At 46.2% G+C, this 11,908-nt stretch overlaps 2 protein-coding genes across 2 annotated transcripts; both read right to left on the reverse strand.

The window, feature by feature from the left end:
- Positions 1-236: 236 nt before the first annotated feature.
- LOC116223516 (interferon-induced very large GTPase 1-like) lies at positions 237-2,186 on the reverse strand. The gene has a single exon (XM_031580560.2). It carries the CDS (start codon positions 2,164-2,166, stop codon positions 1,222-1,224), a length of 945 nt encoding a protein of 314 aa, XP_031436420.1. The 5' UTR covers positions 2,167-2,186; the 3' UTR covers positions 237-1,221.
- A 13-nt stretch (positions 2,187-2,199) lies between these two features.
- Positions 2,200-10,650, reverse strand: LOC122133373 (up-regulator of cell proliferation-like). Its single transcript, XM_042709471.1, has 2 exons — positions 7,719-10,650; positions 2,200-2,934 (listed from the first exon to the last, which is right to left on the reverse strand). Exons 1-2 carry the CDS (start codon positions 10,522-10,524, stop codon positions 2,276-2,278), a joined length of 3,465 nt encoding a protein of 1,154 aa, XP_042565405.1. The 5' UTR covers positions 10,525-10,650; the 3' UTR covers positions 2,200-2,275.
- Positions 10,651-11,908: the final 1,258 nt, after the last annotated feature.

Genomic DNA, 11,908 nt, shown 5'->3' on the forward strand with positions numbered 1-11,908 from the left:
CCTCCTCCAGGATCCTCCAGGAGCAGTGGGCAGCTTCTCAGCGCCCGGGGACCAAGTGAACCGTCCGTTCTGTTCTGTTTGCATGTTTTTCTGTTGGGGTTATTAGCGGAGGAAACCCCTTGTGAACACGGGGAGAACATGCAAACTCCACACAGAAAGGCCTGGGAGATAGCCCACTTGAGCACTGTGCACTCTGGGGAGGACCTGCCCCCCAGAGCCAACAGCGCCCCATCGAACCCATGACCTTCTTGCTGTGAGGCTGCAGTGCAAGCAGTGCAAGCAACTGAGCCACCGTGCCATCAATGAATACATGTCAGTCAACACGCTTGTTAACTGGGTCATTAAATCACATACCACTGCAGATGAATCAGCTTTGTAATATGACTGGAGTGGAATAGAAAGCTGGAGAGTTTAAAGAGCAAAGAGTTCTGTATGAATAACCTCTCATTCCGCTAGCTAGAAACACACGCTTAAACTGCTATTCTAACACCATATGGTTAAACTGCCATCCCATAGTAAGCCCCAAACACAATGAATAAAGAAACACATTAGTATCTATGAAGGCAATATGCATACTTGGTGCCAATTACACAATATGAATTAAATTGGATTGATTGAAGGCCATTGTATTGATTTCATAATACTAACGTAACAATAATAAATCAAACAAATAACAAGTGACCTCAAAACAAAATTAAGATAATTTCAAATCTAACAATCATTTTGAACCTGTACTAAAAAAGTGAAAATGTCTAAAAGGTAATTAATTCACTTCATGATGAAACCTCTTGAACAGAATAGAAAAGATTCAGGTACTGAACTAGGAATTGCATTGTGTGTGTGTGTGTGTATGTGTATGTGCATTGTGTGTGTGTGTGTGGTTCCGAACTACTAACTGCAAGCAACTGAACCAAATTATCAGCGTTCTCAAAATCCCCCAATAGTACTGAAGGGAAACACATCACTCATTATTCAACATCTTAAAGACAAGAAAGACTTAATAATCAAGATGGTCATTCTGATGACGTATGTGTTTTAACTCATTTAGTCATGTTGTTTAATTTAAGGATCATATTGATTAATATCCCCAACATCTGACTTGATTAATCTTGAGCACATTCTCCATGTTCCCCCATCACTGATGCCATGTGTGATGGTTCCCTTCTGGCCTGATTCACATGTCACGTCTACTAACACCATATATGATATATAAAGTTTGCATTACTGCATGTTAAATGACTCTCTCAGGCTTCTCAGTGCACCCTCTGCTGTCAGTGTTTTCCAGGCCTCTGGGATATCTGCAGGTAGGGCATTGTAAGCTTCAGCAAGCTCATTGTTGAACTTCATCAGCACATATTTCCAGTAGTCTGAGGCCTCCATGCTCGAGTCTCCTGTGATCTGCCAGTCAGGGTAGATGTCTCTGTACTCCTTATAGGGATGCCATTTATCACCTGTTTTTGAATTCTTAAATTTTGTATCACTGATCACTAAAGTTGTACAAATGTCTATTACCAGCTTCTTGGAGGTATTCCATCTATACTGTGCAAAAGCTTCAGGTCGGTGCATGCTGGAGAAGTGCTCTTTGTGGTTATCACCTCCTGCTTCACAGGGTGTCCCACAGAAGGGACACTGTTCCCCACATCCACACAGTCTGGTGAAGAGCAGCTCATGGGGTTTAGAGGGCAGGTGTGTAATTATTTCAGTGATGTGTGAGATGCCTGTTTTGTTGGCATACCCCTCAGTTAAATGTGATTCCATTCCCTCAATGAACTCCTTGAGGTTGATGACAAACTGGTCTGTCTTGGCGTTGATAAGAATCCAAAAGTCGTCTAAGGCATCTCTTGGGAAGACCAGCTGATCCTCAAGGTCAGAGCAGAACTGTCTTATGAACTCCTCTATGTCCATGTCCTTGGAGATGCTGGTGATCGTGGCAGTTATTCTCTTTACAGTCTCATGAAGGAGTTCTGTCTCCAATTGTTGCATTTGTTCACCTGATAACATTTTCGTAATGATTTGTTCCTTAATCCAGTTTTTCACAAATGTTTCATATGATCTTGTGTACTCCTTGTACTTCGGAAACGAGTCCTCATGGAGCAGCTGCTTTAAAAGGTCATAAAGTAAGTTAGGCCGTGTGCTGTAGGTCACTCCCCCATCTCCCATCTTCATTTGATGTGTGATTGCTTGCCCAAGATGTTTAAACACGTAGTCTTCAACTGCTGGCTTCACACAGGTCTCTGTGAATTGTTTAGCTCTCTTCTGGCACTGATCTTTTCGCTCAAAACGATTTGAAGAAGTTTTCCAGAAATATGGGTTTTAACTCCATCAGACGACTACGTGGGTCGTTGCAGACATTGAATTCTTTGTGTGTTTTCTGGAAGAGCCTCGCTGCACGGCCACAGACATGAACCTTGAGATGAGTAGCACATTCTTCACTAATCTGCTCATGACGTTTCACCTGGTCATCAACAGCCTTGAGGAGGTCTCTGATGTACGTCTCATGGTAACCTGTGTTGTTTCTCTTCATGACGCTTATGTGATCTGAAATAAGACTGTCACAGTGTCTGATGATGCGATCACAGTTTTCTTGAATTTCAGCGGTGAGGTGTCTCTTATGGAAATGTGTGAAGGCCTTCCAGCATCTCTTTGCTAAGGAAAACCAGTCAGTTTTAACAAGGAATTCCCCCTGTCCACTAGTTTTGAGGTCAACTGTGTTGACCATTTCTGAGACATGTCCACCCTTTGACCTTAAGTCTGCTCTGAGCAGATGGTGCACATCCTGATAAACATCTACCTCTGGCAGTCTGACTGCAGACAGCTCAGACATGGTTCCTTCCCACATTTTCCCAAATTCTCTGGTGAGTCCATCCTCAGATAAATCTGCATTTCTCTCTCTACACTCTTTCAGCAACTCACGGACCTTTTTCTCAATTGTATCTATAAAATAGGGTGATATTGATGGAATGAAACCCAAAAGGACTGTATTGCTAGTTTAATGATTAAGTGACAATCGCCACAGGTTTGTCCGGTCAGAACAATAACGGATGCCAATGTTCCAATGAGGTCTGATTTATTGCACACACACGAAGTGAAGACATGAAGTGGTTGATGAATGATGCCCGTGAATATAATTATCCCGTGTAAAGGGACTTATATCCACATTTGAATCCGTGAACTGACTGATATAATCCGTGTTTGAACCGTGAAATGATAGACATGAATCCGTGAAATGATAGACATGAATCCGTGGTTTCTATTAAACAATACAATGACAAATATATACAATTAAATACAATAAAGATAATATATACAACAAGAATGAATATAGTATACATGATGAATATCACGGCTGTGCTGTAAATACGGATCTGTCCCTTTAAATACCGTGCCGTGTAATGGCGAACATTCCAATTATCTCCCGTTACTAACATTAACTTGAAGTAGCAGTAACGGAGTGAAATACAACAAGACAGTGAATGATTACTATACTAAATGACTAACAGATATTACCTACACTGATATTAATAGACTAAATCGCTAAATCACACATATACTATATACAAACACTCACATTCACAAAGACGCACGGCAAGACGAAAGTGAATGTCCTTGATAACAGATTGTCCGGTTAACTCCTTGATGATAAGGCTCCTCTCCAGCTTCTATTGACCCACACACTGGCCAGCGGTGGGTCAGGCTTATATAGGGGAGCTGAGGGGGAGCCTTGAAACTGTTGAGTTTGACCAAATGGTCAGTGAAATTCCACTGTGCACGAGCCCCACGGAACTCTGGGATCAAATGATAGGATGACCCTTCATGGACCCCAGGTCCCGTGAGTGGCCGGCACAGCGGGGGTGCACAGCTGGGTGCAACTGGTGGCCTTTTTAACAGCCGCCCTCAACTTTGCGTAGCAAAGGTGTTTTCCTGAAATGAGCCAGTTGCATCCTGCGGGAATGATGGGAGTCGGATTGCAGCGGGCCGCGTGTAGGTCCGGTCCTCGACCTGGATCTGCGCCGTCCGTGTGCTGATGAGGAAACAGCCACACCTGTGGAAACAGAATGCAAAGCGGGCTTGGAAAGCCGCAAGCTGGATGGGTGATGGTCAGCCATACTGGGGATGACTGGGTTGCTGTGCCATCTTCGGCACTCAGCACAGCCGTGCTGGTGCTTCCTGATGGCCTGTCTCCCCCTCAAGATCCAGAACCGTCGCCGTAGCTCAGCAAACACCCTGTCCGGGCCTGGATGCTTGAGCCGGCTGTCACCATCCTGGATGATGAGCTTGGTGATGGGGTGATGAGGATCCAGCACTATGGGGTGCAAGGTGTCTTCCTCCAGGGACTCGCACCTGCGGAGCCGCCCCCCCAGACGGATCAGTTGGACCCCTGCGTCAAACTCAGGAGCCAACCTGAGCAGTCTGCTGGCTGCAGGGACAGGTTTCCCTGTGGAAAGAAGAATGAATTCCTCCGGGAAGCAGTCTCTCTGAACTGTCCGGAGGAGAGCAAGCTCAGCTTGCCTGACGTCCTCTGCTGCGGGGTCTGTGGGCGTGGCCGCCCCATGACATGCTCTGATAGAGGCCTCCAGCAGCTCTTGGTAGCTGCTGAAACCTCCGGGATCTGGAAGAGACTGAGCAGAGGTCACAGAGACGTTACCACAGAAGATTGACTTCCGCAGGTTAGCAGGCTCGTAGAATGCTGACCCGTCTCTTCCTGCTGACGGGGAAGGCTTCTTCCTTGTGCCTTTGCTGCTCCGTGCCTCTGCACGGATGGACTCCTGACGCAGCCGTTTCCCAGTGCCACACCGGGGACCAAGGACGGACTGTTGGAGTGCTTGATGAGGCAGGCGATCCACCTTCACTCTGACTGTCTTCTCCTCCTGTGACCTGACAGTGGCTGTGTCCTGCTTTGACCGTGTGATGAGCTTCACATTCGGGGAGGGCAAGACATCCATCTGCCAGGGCTGAGCCATGTGATGAGGCAGCTCAACTGTTGGAGGATGAGTCCCAGTGAGTAGACACTGAGGGGTGGAGGACTGATGCAGGGGTACCTTGAACGGGCCTTGCAGTGTCCAACCCAGGCGTGTGTTCAGTGCAGCCGGTCCACCTGGTGGGCCTAGGTGCACTCGCTCAACTGGGGTGATGAGATGAGGGTAGTCAGACCCGATGAGGAGCAGTGGTTGGGCCTGACTGAATGACTGCAGGGGCAGACCTCTGAGGTGATGATAGGCCTTCTGCAGGGCTTTGAGCGGGTATGAGTGGGTGGATAAGCCAAGCTTTGCTGAGGTGAAAGCTTGCTCTATCCTGAACCGCTTCTGAGGTTGACTGGCTGATGCCACGGAAAATGAGACTGACCTCCCTGGCACAGCCCTGACGTCCTGACGGATGGTTCTGAGTGCCAGCTCCTCACTCCGTCCGTGAAGACCCAGTTCCTGAGCAGCACTGTGTAGCAGCATTGTGCGCTCGGAACCGTCGTCCAAGATGGCGTACGTCTCCATCTTCCTGTTGCCATTGTACAGGCACACCTTCACCAGCTTCAGCAGCACACTACTACCCCTCCTGGTAGGACCAAGGTAGTACGTCACTGGCTGATGAATGGCGAGGGCTGGCTTCTCCGGTCTGATGTTCAACTCGTGCAGCACTTCCAGATGCGTCAGATTGCAGGTCTGGCATCTGGCCTTGAGGTAGCACTGCACTGTTGCATGATCTCTCCCACACCTCCAGCACCGTTTCCCTGTCTGGATCCAGCTGACCTTCTGATCCTTGGACAGCTGTCTGAAGGCTGTGCACTGGTTGAAGTAGTGCTGGATGTTGTTGCAGAACGGACAGTACTTCGGTGGCTGCTCTGGCTTCCGTGGTGAGGGCTGTGCTGTCTTGGTGGGCTCGACTGCCTTAACAGGGGAGTCACACCCAAGCAGGACAGTGGTAGAATGCACGGCTGGGCTCTGATTCGCCCTGACGCCTCCCTGGCGGTCAGGTAGCTCTTCCAGCGGTGCTCTGGAGTGAATGGATGACACCTCATCCTGCTGCGTTGGCACCTCAAATGGCGGTGCGTGAGCAGACGGGCTGTGCCCTGGACCGATATGCGTGCTCCGCATATGGTCAGTCAGCACAGCCACAGGCTGTTGAGGTGGATGATGTGGGCCTGGCACCTGATACGGCAATCTCTGCTCTGCCGCACTGACCATGTCATGGTATGACACTGGCGGAGGTGGTGGCGGGAACGTGTCATCATCTGGTTGGACCACCAGCGGAGAATGATGAGACGCAGGCCACGGCACACCTCGCAGGTCATCCACTGGCTGAATGAATGCCTGACTGGTTGGCAGCGGCGTGGATGAGAAGTCAGAGATGTGAAGACTGGCCTTGGATACCCCACTGTCTGCGACGTGGAGTCGTCCTGATGGTGGAGCGAAGCTGGTGGTTGGAGCTGGTGGTGCATCTGATGCACGCGGTGAGAGGGCTTGCAACATCTGCAGTAAATCCATCCTTAATTGATGGTTGTCATCCTGCATCTCCCTCAGGGCTGAAAGGAATGCCTCTTGGAGGTGGCTTGACGACGGTTGTCCAGCAGGGGGTGCTAGAACGTCTTCATAGCTGTGTCTGCTGGCACCACCAACGGCTTGTTCTGAGAGTGCGTGTGTTTGAAGTGGAGTAGTCACCGAGTAGTCATCCAAGTAGCGGGACTGACGACCATCACGGCGAGCACGAGTGTTGTCTCTTGGCATTGACATCTTTAACTGCGGTAAATGTAATCTCCGGCAAGAAGGACCATATAAAATAGGGTGATATTGATGGAATGAAACCCAAAAGGACTGTATTGCTAGTTTAATGATTAAGTGACAATCGCCACAGGTTTGTCCGGTCAGAACAATAACGGATGCCAATGTTCCAATGAGGTCTGATTTATTGCACACACACGAAGTGAAGACATGAAGTGGTTGATGAATGATGCCCGTGAATATAATTATCCCGTGTAAAGGGACTTATATCCACATTTGAATCCGTGAACTGACTGATATAATCCGTGTTTGAACCGTGAAATGATAGACATGAATCCGTGAAATGATAGACATGAATCCGTGGTTTCTATTAAACAATACAATGACAAATATATACAATTAAATACAATAAAGATAATATATACAACAAGAATGAATATAGTATACATGATGAATATCACGGCTGTGCTGTAAATACGGATCTGTCCCTTTAAATACCGTGCCGTGTAATGGCGAACATTCCAATTATCTCCCGTTACTAACATTAACTTGAAGTAGCAGTAACGGAGTGAAATACAACAAGACAGTGAATGATTACTATACTAAATGACTAACAGATATTACCTACACTGATATTAATAGACTAAATCGCTAAATCACACATATACTATATACAAACACTCACATTCACAAAGACGCACGGCAAGACGAAAGTGAATGTCCTTGATAACAGATTGTCCGGTTAACTCCTTGATGATAAGGCTCCTCTCCAGCTTCTATTGACCCACACACTGGCCAGCGGTGGGTCAGGCTTATATAGGGGAGCTGAGGGGGAGCCTTGAAACTGTTGAGTTTGACCAAATGGTCAGTGAAATTCCACTGTGCACGAGCCCCACGGAACTCTGGGATCAAATGATAGGATGACCCTTCATGGACCCCAGGTCCCGTGAGTGGCCGGCACAGCGGGGGTGCACAGCTGGGTGCAACTGGTGGCCTTTTTAACAGTATCCATTAGCTTGTCCTTGATTTTATTCACCTTTTCCATTCCCTCTCTGATTTCAACCGCCTTCTCCAAAGAGTGTTTTATTGAATTTTCTATCCGTCGTTTGAGAGAGTTGGCACTTGTTTGGAAGTCTTGTTTGTAATTCTCTACTAAACTGACTTTGCTGTCCTTTTGCTGAAAGTATTTTTCAAGGTTGGACAGGATTTTCTGCTCTTCTTCATGCAGCTTCTTTGATGCCTCATGTAAGAACTCTTTGAGCCTGGTACGTAAAAGATTAATTTGGACATTCTTTTCAGCCACTCCAAAATTGGATATCATTGTTTCCTTGGTTATAAGCCACTTGTTCATCTCAGATTGGAAAGACCACTCCCAAGTGTTGTACTGAGTGCATAAATCTGTGTATGCATCTGCCACCAAACTGTTCCTGAAATTAAAGATGAAGTTCTCAAATTTAACAGCATTCCACAAACTCTGAGTCCACCTGAGGAATTCTGTTACATCATTAGTCTTGATATTATCAGATGTTTGTAAGGAGCCAATTAAACTCTTCTTGAGTTCATAGACAGCTTCACTGTAGCCAGCATTCACTGGGGCCATTGGGGGAGTTCCATGCCAAAGTCCAGGGATGTAGTAGCTGTCCTTGTCAGGATCGTAGTCCATCACATCAGTGAACTTTGTGTTGTTGGCTTCTCTTCTCTCCATTCTGGCTGCTATTTGGGTCATCTCATTCAGCTGTTCCACCAGCCTAATCCTGTCTCTCATGTTGTTGTCATAAGCAGACATATCTGACACGTTCTGATGCGCAAACAGACATCTGGGCTTCTTCCCAACCTCCTTCATCCTGAGAAAGGCATGGACCACAATCTGCAGAATGTCCTTCATCTCTGTGGAATTCTCCATGGCAATATTGATGATAGTGATGTCACTGAGCCCTATGACCAGTGTTGCTAATTCGTTGTCGTGTTCGTAGCTTATGTCCAATGCTGCCAGCTCAGATGATTTTAAGCCCTCTGTGTCAATGACCATGATGAAGTCACACTTGAGCTCAGATCTGAGTTCCTCAGAGACTTTAATCAGCAGCATGAAGGCTCCCCTGGTGCATCTTCCACTGCTGACTGCAAACTGCACTCCAAACATGGTGTTGAGAAGGGTGGACTTCCCAGTGCTTTGCACTCCCAGCACAGTCAACACCAGGATCTTACTCTTGGTGTCCACCAGCTGATGTAACTGAGTAAACACCTCTGTAATCCACTTCATTGGGATGTTAGATGCATCTCCATCGACCAGCTCAACTGGAAACCCATCCAGCAGCATCTGAGCACACAGAGCAGGTAGGTGCTGGACTTTTTGTCGGGCTGGGTTGTTTTCTGGAAGGGAGCAAGCACACTCATAAAGCTGGCACAGCTCACGGAAGAAGTGCTCAGGACCCAACGAGCAGTTGGAGATTTGCTCATCTAAGCATTTGATCAGCTCCTTATTCTGTGGTGTGTTTCTACAGTAGTCTTTGTACTGCTCCCTCAGTGTGGACAGGTTCTGTCTAGAGTGGGTGTCCAGTTGAATCTTCAGCCACTTCAGGAAGTAGAGACGCTGTGTTCCTGACTCTGAGATTCCAGCAGTGAATTTGATCATGGCGTCTGAGAAAGCCTTCTGCTGCTGTTCCTCTCTGAGTTTTGCTTCTTCTGTCTTGAGTTTACTCTTGTATTTCTCTATGTCTTTGCCTACATTCCGCATTCTGCATCTCTCTTTTTCTATCTGACTGATTCGCTTCCAGATTTTACCATGTAAAGGCAATTGGTCTTCCTTGAATTTCACAACATCATGAATGCTCTCAGTGATGCCTTCAGCATTTGCTTTGCCATTTCTACACTCAGTGCAGTCCTCATCAACCACAAAACCAACACGTCCAGCAACAGCAGCCATGTCTTTCACTCTCATTTTAATTGGATTCTGTTCAATGACACCATTAACCTGGACACGCAAAGTCTTTACAAACTCTGCATCATTCTTCTTTATCTTGACAATCACATTGGTCTCCTTCACCTTGTGCTTTCTGCATGCATCCCTGAGTGTCTCCTTGTTGAAGGCCTTCCTCTGAGAGTTGGTGACCAGGAACAGCTCAGCTCTGCTCTCTCTGTTGTTCAGAGTGCTGAGGTCTCCCTCTAGGTCATCACTGAAGATGAAAACTGCAGCTGAGGTCTGACACAGGAAGGACATCTGGGTCTTAAACAACCTGCCATCTCCTCTCAGATTGGCTATGGCCACTGGCTGTGTGAACATGTCAATGTTTGTGTTCCCACAGGGTAGATACCAGCTGACTTCAACCAAACCATCTGAGATTCTCCTGGGCACATCACCACACTCCATGTCACGTTGAACAAATGTGTCATTGAGCTGATGAGGATTACTGAGCAACTTGTTCAGAGTTTGAGACTTTGGCAGACTGCTCTCTCCTAGTCTAACAAAAGACACCATGGGGATGTCCATTTCTACGATCCTGCCCTCTACAAATATCCTGTCACCTGCTAGAGAGTTAGGTCTGAACTTTTTAACCAGGTCTCTCATGGCCCACAGCATCAGAGTGCTCTGATGTGTGTCACAGTTTGGTAACAGCAAAGGAACAGCAAACTGGCACATGGACATTTTGGAGACCATTTCCTGCAGGAGGAAAGGATCTGAGCAGTGGAAAAGAGCAGTGATCAAATCTAGAGGATTTATGGCATCAGAATCATAATAAGCATCAGTTAAATTATAATCATACATTGGCTGGTCTTGTGCACATTTGATATGTCTTGCATTTAAATTGGACATCATCAGTTTCCTTAAGAAGGTCCGTGGTAGCTGCTCCAGACTTTGTGCTGATCTGTCAGACACAGTGTTTCTGTTGATCTCCAGGACTGAGCTGAGTGTGAGCTTCCGTCTAAAGTTGTCCTCCAGGTGTAATGCAGACAGAACATCAGAGAGGCACACTGTGTTGAAAACCAAGCATCATATCATAAAATAAATACAAAAACAAATAATACAGGTACTGTATGGCTTACATAACTGCCCTACATATGTAATTTTTTGAAGTATTCTCTAAAATGGCAAAACACATTTTCCACATGTTGCATTGTATATTTCACTTAAAACACAGGTGATTTTTTCAAAGAATGTTTTGCAGGGGTTACGGACAGGACACCTTAGGTTGAATCAAGTAATCACAGTCATAATGTAAATGCAAATTGTAAGTTATGAATCGTCATATTAATCCATCTGTGACCACAGACTCTGCTGTCTTTATAAGCATATTATTTTTGTTTAGAGTGTCTCAGAAGAAGAAAACATTTCAGTGTATCGCCCTTGTTGTAGCCGTTTTGCACATTTTTGTCCAGATATAAGTTTGCATTGCACTGGGTTACTTTGACTGTGTGTGTGTGTGTGTGTGTGTGTGTGTGTGTCTGTGTGTGTGTGTGTGTGTGTGTGTTATCCCTGGGTTAGTTTGACTGTGTTATATGATTATATTGTTTCTATATTTGCATATTGTTTCTTTAGCTGCATATTGGACTACCATTTAATTGAACTTTAGGATTGTTAATTTGTCACCTGAACCGCCCATTAATTATTGTCACCTGGACGGCTCATCAGTAGATTTCACCTGGACGGATTATTAGTAGTGTCACCTGGACAGCTCATTAGGAGAGGACTGGATAGCCAAATGTTGGGTCTAGAGGCGTGTAAAAGATACGTTTTTTTGACCACTTTTCGATACTAGTTTAGCCTTTTTTAGTTTACTGTTGTTAACTTTGCCTTATTGTTTGAATTTACTACTCGTTTATGTTCACCTTTTTGGAGCCAAAATAAATGGATATATTCTTTCAAGTTTTGGAGTATCGAGCATGCGTAATCCACTACCTGCTGACCAGACCCACGACCCACCGAAGAATAATGAAAAAAAAATGTTTTACCCGTTTTGATCTTATAAGAAGCAGGCTGGCTCTTTTCTCCATGTTGGAGGTCAGTGTAGACTCTAACAGTGTAGTGAGTTCCTGGTTTCAGGCCTGTGATGTCTGTGCCGCATGACCCAGTAGAGATGGACTTTGGCTCAGTCCCTTCACTCTGGTAAGAGACCAGGAAGCTGTGTGGAGTCTGCTTCATCTCAGGAGACACCAGCCAGCTGAGGCTAGCAGATGAAGCAGTGATGGAGCTCACAGTCAGA

The sequence above is a fragment of the Clupea harengus genome, chromosome 2 (assembly GCF_900700415.2).
Source record: "Clupea harengus chromosome 2, Ch_v2.0.2, whole genome shotgun sequence".
NCBI lineage: Eukaryota > Metazoa > Chordata > Actinopteri > Clupeiformes > Clupeidae > Clupea > Clupea harengus.

Excerpts from the sequence above, each read along its gene's own strand:
- LOC116223516 (XM_031580560.2), bottom strand. The coding sequence starts at position 2,166 with ATGAAGATGGGAGATGGGGGAGTGACCTACAGCACACGGCCTAACTTA.
- LOC122133373 (XM_042709471.1), bottom strand. The coding sequence starts at position 10,524 with ATGATGTCCAATTTAAATGCAAGACATATCAAATGTGCACAAGACCAG. Across the intron at positions 2,935-7,718 it reads AATCAAGGACAAGCTAATGG|ATACAATTGAGAAAAAGGTC; the intron begins ATACTGTTAAAA and ends CCTATTTTATAG.